The sequence below is a fragment of the Gymnoscopelus microlampas genome (genome assembly GCF_963454915.1).
Source record: "Gymnoscopelus microlampas genome assembly, chromosome: 22".
In the NCBI taxonomy this organism is placed as follows: Eukaryota; Metazoa; Chordata; class Actinopteri; order Myctophiformes; family Myctophidae; genus Gymnoscopelus; species Gymnoscopelus microlampas.
The window spans coordinates 27,745,318-27,754,694 of record NC_139959.1 but is presented as its reverse complement, the minus strand read 5'-3'; the positions used below and the strand labels follow the sequence as shown (position 1 = coordinate 27,754,694).

General features: G+C 42.4%; 1 protein-coding gene across 2 annotated transcripts; it reads left to right on the top strand.

Moving 5' to 3' along the window:
• Positions 1-425: 425 nt before the first annotated feature.
• On the top strand, positions 426-8,888 carry LOC311039348 (STEAP1 protein-like). Of its 2 annotated transcripts, XM_084049165.1 has the most exons (8): positions 426-535; positions 700-829; positions 1,599-1,717; positions 3,649-3,891; positions 4,003-4,108; positions 5,171-5,337; positions 6,511-6,675; positions 7,962-8,888. In XM_084049165.1, the coding sequence occupies exons 3-8, from the start codon at positions 1,601-1,603 to the stop codon at positions 8,244-8,246; spliced, it is 1,083 nt and encodes a 360-aa protein (XP_083905291.1). In that variant the 5' UTR covers positions 426-535; positions 700-829; positions 1,599-1,600; the 3' UTR covers positions 8,247-8,888. The 2 variants fall into 2 exon arrangements, with proteins under 2 accessions (XP_083905291.1, XP_083905290.1); XM_084049164.1 differs by having other exon boundaries at positions 530-829.
• Positions 8,889-9,377: the final 489 nt, after the last annotated feature.

The window sequence follows — 9,377 nt, the reverse complement described above, 5'->3', positions numbered from 1 at the left end:
TAAACTGTATAGCTCTTTAACCTGTCCTGCACCAGCTTATGTTTACTGATGTTGCATGACACCTGAATTTCCACACAGGGATCAATAAATGCTTATCTTATCTTATCTTATCTTATCTTATCAATCAATGCTGTCAGTCTTTATGAATGAATATCTTGCGTCAGCCGATTAAGTCACTGACAACCAACCAACCAATCTCAGTGCGACCGTCTCTCCGGGCTATGGGATAGTAGTATATCCCCTCCGGCAACAAGTGCCGGGAAATACATGGGGAAATATGTTTTAACGTTTTATTTTTTTCAAGAACAGCTCCTACGTCACGAGTCACAGCTAAGTGACCCCCTGTCCTGTCCTGTCCTGTCCTGTCCTCAATGTCCTGTGACTGTCCTGTAGCGTTGCCACAACATTGTCATTCTACTAGCTCCGCATGTGTTTCTCAGCGAGTCCCAATGAGTTTTACGGTGCGATGAATGAAGAAACCTGTTGCGTGCCGGGAGTGACATCAGTTTTCCATTTGTCATCATGAACAAGGATCGTGTGTAACGTGCATGTTCCTTCTACCACTGTTATTATTATAGTGGCATAGCCTATCGTATAAATGTATAGGTTTTAAACTGTGTGTCGCGGTGGGCTGCGGCCATTCGCGGGTGTCCCGAGAGACATGGCGTGATTTTGACTGACTTTTTTTTTACGTGGCAGGTTTCACTAGAAGAGGCTACTATTCCGGGACTTGATGGACTGTGGACAGGTCTGGTCAGCACCGTCAGCTGTTTCAGACATTTGATATGAGTTTAATTTATCTTCAGTGAAAGACCCACGTTCAATCCAGGTAAATTTAGATTTAAAACAAATATATATATTGTTGTTCTTCTTCTTCTTCTTATTAGCCTATTATTATTATTATTATTATTATTATTATTATTATTACCCTTATCATTATATTACAGTATTATCATCATCAACATCATCATCATTTTATATGTTTGTTATCTGAAAAAGTAGAACAATTATATATATTGAGCTAATAAAGCTCTTTGCTTACAAATGATATGTAGCCATTATGTCTTTGACAGTCATCTTTTCCCAGTGACACTTGTCTAAACCATTTAAAAACATTTTGCCCATGTAGCCTTCATAAAATCTCACAGTCTTGTTACCCTTGGCAATGGCATAGTTAATCCTGTGGATTACTGGTTTAATGTGTGGGAATTAAACCCCAAGTTATGTGAAATCTCTCCTCCACTCTGCATTCCTGAGCGTCAAATTGGCTCCTAGACTACAAGCCAACTGAATGTGACCACGTATGCTCAAAGCATGGTCTCAGCCCTTAATTAAAGGCTTTCGTTGTAGTGTGGCTTCAGTTATAGGCCTACCTTTATGTTCTGTTTTTAGTCACTTCTTTGACAAACTGATGATGGGTGTATGTGTCTGTTGCGAAAACACGATACCTACTTCTTTGTTTGTTTGTTTGTTTGTTTGTTTGTTTGTTTGTTTGTTTATTTGCATGCTTCTGTCATGTGTTTCCACTCAGGCAGTAGGCTATGAGTGTCCTTTGACATGTGTGAACATGATGATGTCTGGTCTTTCTTGCTGTGCAGTGATGAAGAGCCCAGAGACTGATTCTGAGAAAGGACAACACAGTTCACAATGCACACAACAAGAGTGGCAGGAAATGGATGACATGGACTTGGGGGCTATACCTCAACTTGACCCAAAGGTACACATTTTAACAATTTATTTATGTCCACACAAAAGGAAATGTATACAAGGACACAAATATTACGGTGCAGCAAGGTTACATCCACAAAGTCAGGGCATATGTCCTCATGATACAACAAGCATGTCACGTGACCCAGCCCTCCATGGGCACCAGCAGCAGTGTCTCCGCACTCTGCCAGCCCTCCTGCCTCGTTTCTGGACATCCCAAGTTGTCGAAACCCGCTCTAACAACCAGTCTGCGGGCATATCCCAGGCTGGACCACCAGAGGAAACAAAGTTCCCAGTCCACTCCCGCACTGCCGCCCGGTGTCAAAGTGCTCTCCGTAGCTGCTCCCACGAGCCCAAAAGTCCACCCATTGTTGTTCCTCAGCTAGCGGACACACCGCTAGATAGCCGCCGGGTCTTTATCCACCGCCGGGTGGTAGTTAGTTACACCACCTTTCTTCCCGGTATAGCTGCTCAAGGGAAGGGCCGCCAGGCAGTGTCGGCTGTCGGTATACTCCATCGGTGAGCAGCACCTTCTTGTATGCAAGCTTGTGATCGTAATGAAGCACACAGTCCCCAAAAGTTGCGAATGCATCTAAATGTGCACCTACTACATTAACGGCGGTGGTAGTTACCGTACAATGGGGCAGTTTAACGTCATGCTCAGGACACACACACGCACGAGCGCTCGTGCGTGTGTCCTGTGCACACACACACACACACACACACACACACACACACACACACACACACACACACACACACACACACACACACACACACACACACACACACACACACACACACACACACACTCTCTCTCAGTCAGTTCTCTGGGTCAGATGGGGATCTGTCTAAATTGGGAGCCTGCTTTTGATTTGGCTTGAGCTGTAGTGTGCTACTGAAAGAATCATCACAGGACTTGACTTTCAAGACAGGGAGGGAGACTCAAGCCTAATTTATACTGTAGAAGACAGATTTTTTGGCTCTTTGACATTATTTGGAATGTCTCACACAGTCTGTGAGCTAGTTTGCTCATAACTCTTGACATTTCTAGTGGCTCACACTATTGCTATGGTCACAGGACACTTGTCAGTGTGCCGATGTATTGAGTATAAATATCGCTGAGGTTACTTTCACTTAATCTGAACCGGCTTGGTCCCGTTCAGGTTTAAAAATATTGAATGTTGTTTACAAAAAGAATCCTAAGGCATCCAGGTGGTGCTGGGCTAAAGTGTCTGCTCTTCACCATGGAGTCTGGGGTTCGATTCCTTTGCGATGCCTCCTATATACTTAACATAATCCAGTGAACATAATTTGCTGTGTTCATGGAGGTAAGGTGGTCAGCAGGGAGTGGAGCTGGGAGGGATAGCTTGTTCCTTTGCATGTGTTAGGTCAGGGGCTTTCACCAGGTGGTCCGTGGACCACTGGTGGTCAGTGAATGTATTGCATGTCGTCCCTGACCATGCATTTAGTCATTTTTAAGATGAATTTCTTAAGACATTTTAAGATTTTGCATTTATTTTGTATTTTCTTCCATGGAACAGTGCACTAAAATGTTAATGACCTGGTGCTGATGATGTGTCAATGTTGTCAGTTACAAGTCCTAGGTCGGCAGTGACTATACACACAGGGGGAATTGACAATGACTAAATGGGGGAGAAATTGATAAAACAACAACAACTACAGTAAACAGTTGATCCAAAAACCTAAACATTTCTGTATTTTATTTTATTTAGTTTGGACCTAATGGCAGGAAATGTAATTTGAGAGAGAGAAAAAAGGCAATAATATTGCCTTTGAGATTGAGATGAATCTCTGCCAGAGTGGTAAACCATTTTCAAACCACTTCTTCAGTCATTCAGTTCTGCAGGAGTAAAGAACAATCAACTACACTCTACATGGAGAAACATAACGCTTACTGTATTGTCCTATATTCTCCAGAACCACGAGAACCAAGAATGTGCATTGCTGACCCAGATCAAGCCTGGACCCCTGCTGACCTCTCTGTATATGGAGAGCTTTGAGTTCCCTCCCAGCGTGGCTCTGGAGGAGATGCCCCTCTTTCCACAGTGGGCGCTGCCACTGAGGCTGACAGCCATTCTCATGGCAGGGACCTTCCTCTACACATTCCTTAGGGATGTGCTGCAGCCCTTTGTCACCCAGAACAAGAATTACTTCTATAAGGCAAGTGTTTTTTTGGCCAGTGACAAAAAGGTTTTTCCCTCATGGCATCAACAAATGATTTGAGCCATAGAGTAATTCTTGTTTTGTATGCTGCTTTTTCTTTTTCCTAAGATGCCAGTGTTGGTGATGAACAAGACTCTACCGTGGACATCGATCACCTTGCTGGGCCTGGTCTATCTGCCTGGCCTGCTGGCTGCCCTGCTGCAGCTACGCAGAGGTACAGTACACAGCAACTACAGTACAACTACAGTACACAACTACTTTCGTCCACTTCTTGTGCGGTCGAAATATTACAATTTTTTATATTTAACACTGTCAGAGCCGAGATAACAGGTTTACAGTAAAAAAGTGGGTGAAATTCATTTTCGTGCATAGTTCCCATCGTATCGTTATTTCCATAGAAAAAAGAAGGTCTGTAGGTCTCATCCCATTAAGACGGGGAAAGCATCTGTGTCATTTTATATTTTAACCACTTTAACCATTATTTTATACTTTGGCTATTCAAAAATAACAGATCTACAAGCTCATAGCGTGGCACAAAGTGACGAAGTGAAGCGGCACGAAGTGACGCGCTATGAGCTTGTAGACCTGCTATTTTTGAAAAATAATCGAAATGTGTGCAAATCTTTAAATATATATTTTGAAGCGAACATTTTTAACTCAAATCTTTGCTTCTGGAGGTCCATGGAACAAAATATTTTGAGTTGGGGCTCCGTGGCCAGACACATATCATTTTGGGAGTCCTCTGACATAGCATAGCAACATAACTTTTTCAGAAAACTGTTAGGATCTAGAAAACATTTTTTGAATCAGCCTCAGGTCTTAAGGGGTTAAGCTCCTGTCCAACACTGAGTTGAGTCAGATCCCTCAGACAGCAATAAAATCCCAGCTAAAGACACCGCAGACACGTAGCCATAAATCCCCCAGCAGGCCCTTTATCTAAACTAGACTTAACAGACTAATAGACGATGATGTTGAAATGCCTGGGAGCTGAAACTGTTTACAGAGGGGTCTGTAGAATATAAGACTTTGAACTCAAAACAGTGATACCAACCGTATAGAATGTGACATACAGTATGCCCACAACCCCTCACACATACTGCCACACCACATGTGCATCCACAGTAACCAGTATTACACTGCACCAAAGTTGTCATTTTTAAATCCAAAGTAAGATTAAAGCCCAGATCATATATGTAGTACTACACATCAAAAGTGATTGTAACGCCTACATATCCTGGACTTAAAGTAGCATGGTTATTCAATCTCTCCTTTCCAGGTACAAAGTATAGTCACTTCCCAGAGTGGCTGGACAGGTGGCTGTGTATGAGGAAGCAGCTGGGACTGTTGTCATTTTATCTGGCCTGTCTCCATGCTATCTACAGCCTCTCTTATCCCATGAGGAGATCCTACAGGTACAAACTGCTCAACTGGGCATATCAACAGGTAGGGCACTTGCAACTGTCACATGGCATAGGAAGACAATGAGAAGTTTGTTTATCATAATGTTATATCATTACTGTCGGGCAGAAACCTCTTATTTAAAAATAAATGCCCTACAGCGTCTCACAAAAGCATAAAAAGTAGCAGATCCACAAGCTTGAAACATGGTGCGAAGCGGCACATTTTGAGCTTGTAGATCTGTTACTTTTGCTATTTTTGGATTTGAATCCTGAAAAGTAACAGTTTTGGACAACCGACAGAGACGATAAACCTTATTACTATATGCTGAAATAATTTACGTCATTTAGGTGACGGTCAGTGGTTCTCAATGTGGGGTCCGCGGACCCCCACGGCCCTTGGGGGTTTCCCAGCTAAACGATTGATTGTTAATCTTCCTCCTCTCATATTAGTTGTATTGGCCCAGCACCCACCGTAGAGTGCATGTAAATAAGTATGCTTTGATTGTTAATCCTCACCGTAATTACATATACACAAGTAGATACAACTAGAGAATATACAAGAATGGCTATTTTGATCAGAGTTTCACTGTTATGTCTATTCCTACAGTACATTGACAGTAAAGGAATTCTGGACAAAATGACTTAATCTCTTTCACAATCTAAATTATGTGCGTTGTACTACAGTTTATTTTGGCTAAAGGAGGCATTCTGCAGAGTAATTTGATTATTGACTTTGGCACAATTCTTAGTCACAGTGTGTCACAATCAGCCATTTATTCAAAACCATACTCCCCCCTCTTTTTTATTAACCAGAAAGATTTATGTATCCGACCAACATTTCTTGACACCAAAAATAAAACACCCACTAAAAACCTCCTTGTGTTGTCTCAACTAGCAAGGGTTTAGTTGAGCTGTGTCGTTTCTTGCTTAAAGTGTGTTTTCTGGAACGTTTCTCTGTCTGAACCCTGCTGGATCAGATATCGGGAGACAATAATGGCGCTCACAATGCCCCACTCACAATGCAAGGTCAAAGCTATCTGTGGTACTGTTACACTGCTCATAAACTACTTTCAGACGATTTTAGTCAGGCAACATCATACAACCCAATACAAACATTTTAATATGAGCACACGCAGAAACACACCTTTCTTTGTTTTCATACAGCGTTGTAGCATTGCAACAATTGCAGTATAATAATAATTATCGTGCCCTTCAGGTCCAGCAGAACAGGGAGGATGCCTGGGTGTCTGATGACGTCTGGCGAATGGAAATCTACATTTCTCTTGGCATCATGGCTCTGGGCTTGTTGGCCCTGGTAGCCATCTCCTCCCTGCCGTCCGTCTCCAACACACTCAACTGGAGAGAGTTCACCTGTGTCCAGGTATTATCAGTGACTTTAATGTTTTAAACCATGGGTCTTCAATAGGGCGTCCTGGACCCCTAAGGGGCCCTCAGAGAACATGCAGGGGGGGGGGGGGGGGGCACCACATCTTTGTGTGATAGGGACTTTATTTTTAATTTTACATTAACCACTTGAACCCTCACATCCCTATTCTTGGGGGAACAGCATTAGCCAAACATTTTCGGCAAAGACGTTTGGTGTACAGGGAAAAAAGAGCAGACCAAGTACCAAAGCCAAAGGTCAAGTTTACAAAGTATTGAGGGTTTAAGTCCTTAAAAACTGAAAACGCACATTTAACGTGAATCCAATATGCAGTGGGTGTCCCTGCTTCATCTCCCTCTCAGCTAAGTGGTCCTTGGCCTGAAAAATATTGAAGACCCCTGATTTAAACTCTTAAACTGTTTTCGGTTATAGTGTGTGAAACTTTATGTTCTTAGCAGCTTTTAATTAACCGACAAAAAGGATGATTTGAGATCATTCAACATTAGCTGTCATTCAAAACATTACCATACCACCAGAGTAGTTCTTTTTTTATTTTGCTCTGCGTCACTGTCAGCAGTAAACTGTTTTTGTCACTTTTGTCTGCACCTGTGTGTGAGTGTTGTGTCTACTGCTGGACAATTTGTTTGAAATTAGGAATGCAGGAGCAAAAACCTCTTAGAGATAAAAGGGGCCCAAACCAGTCAAAAAGCATAGCAAAATTGGAAGATTACTGGAAGGGTCTTTGTTTGAAACCTCGGACAAAATGTGGAAGGAGCCCCAGGGGGGTCCCCACATGGTTTTTGGGGGTCCCCCAGGTGATTTGCTTAATGTAACAGTAAACAAACCAACATGCAGTATACGTGTATTACAGTACAGGGTATCTGCACATTTCTAAAGTGACAATTTAAGATACCTTTTAAAACCTCTAAAATTAAAAAAAAATGTAAAAGACCATTGCATCTAAAGTAATCAACAAACTATACTAAAAACGGGTCAAACATTGGTCAAATAATAATAGTTGTAGATCAGCTATTTTCACAAAACTAAACGTAATGCCTCGAACTTCTACAATTCCAAGTGCTTGTCAGGGTGGGGGGGTCCCCAGTTCAAATATGAGTATTTTGGGCGGTCGCTGCCTGAAAAGGTTGAGAGCCACTGTTCTACAGCATGTGTCCTGGGCCTTTACACTGTCTTGCTGTTTTTTCTGTCCATGTCAGTTTTTGCCTCTTAAGATGCTTGTGTGCTATCTGTCATCTCTCTCTCTGTTCCTGTCCATCTCTCAGCGGTCTCTGGGCTATGCTGCGTTGCTGCTGTGCACGGCCCACGCTCTGGTCTTTGGCTGGAGGAAATGGGTGGAGATGAAACAGTACGTGTGGTACACGCCCCCGTCGTTCATCCTGGCCTCTCTCCTCCCACTGAGCGTTCTGTCAGTCAAAGCTGCGCTGCTGCTGCCCTGCTGGGGCAGGAGGCTGGAGCTGATTCGACGCGGCTGGGAGGCCCCTCCTCCTGTCTGTCACGGTGGTCACGGTGCAGCGCCTGCCAGGCCAGAGACAGTCCGACTGAGATGACAGCAGAGTGCAAATACAAAGCTGCTGTAACATTCTAGTTTTGTGTATTTCATTTTTTTCATGCGGATTTCTTTTCTTTTTTCTTCTGTGAAACAAGGCATGCCTATCCTACAAACTAGATGTTCATCACCTAGGAAAGGAAGAAAAACAATCAATGTTAAAATGTCTGTTTTGTTACAAGTTACTCTGTAGAGCCTATCTTTTTTTCTTTCTTTTTTTCAAAGATACGGGTGAGCAACGTTTTACAAAAACAAGTTAGGCATTTATCTAGAGCAACTTACAAAGTGCAATATCAGAGTAAATTCGCATTAACCAGAGTCAACAAAGGACAGGGTAAATGGTAATGGTATGCTATCTAAATAACACTCTTAGCATTTGAGGTCAAGCAAACAGTATATGTCTATGTAAATAACATAATGTAAACACTGAACCCACATACATCTGCACAATATAACCAGCATCTTGGCTATGTCACAAAATAGGCAACATTAGTTAAAGTTAAAGCTCCAAAAAACATTTTAATCTGATTTATTTTTCTTCATAGTCCAAAATCTCTGCTGGACTTGAAACAGAAAGACAAAAAAAATCAATTGGATCAAAAACAAAATGCTCCCACAACATGGGAGATTTACAGAATTCTATCACATTTTCAAAATAGACTCTGACTCTGAAACGTTTTGTCTGGAGGGAAGTGCTCAGTCATCTCTCATTTGAAAGCTTGTCCATACTTTGCAATATCACAGCTTGAATCTTACATTACGGGGAGTCATGAGGGGATCTTATCCCAAAAATATCTGCAGCAGTATCTGTAAGGAGAGATGCTTTTGAAAGCCTCAGTTCTACAAGTGCGACTTGCTGCCGAGATGATGAACGTCCAAAAGAATTTCATTGAGTGTATGTTACAGCATTTCCTGATTCCTAGGGTTCTGTCGTCTCAGTTTACTGGTAATTTGGAGTGAGAGAGGTGCCTCCATGCAGAGATCAATATATTGTAAAATATATGGACAAAGTGAGCCCCATTGGTTTCTACAGACTGTTTTGAAGTCACTTTTTCGGCAAATTGAAATCCGGCATCTTTGAATTTCCGGTCCCGAAATCGGACGGAAGTCGGACACGACTGCTATTGGCTGC

Excerpts from the sequence above, each read along its gene's own strand:
- LOC311039348 (XM_084049165.1), top strand. The coding sequence starts at position 1,601 with ATGAAGAGCCCAGAGACTGATTCTGAGAAAGGACAACACAGTTCACAA. Across the intron at positions 5,338-6,510 it reads TCAACTGGGCATATCAACAG|GTCCAGCAGAACAGGGAGGA; the intron begins GTAGGGCACTTG and ends CGTGCCCTTCAG. Across the intron at positions 6,676-7,961 it reads GAGAGTTCACCTGTGTCCAG|CGGTCTCTGGGCTATGCTGC; the intron begins GTATTATCAGTG and ends TCCATCTCTCAG.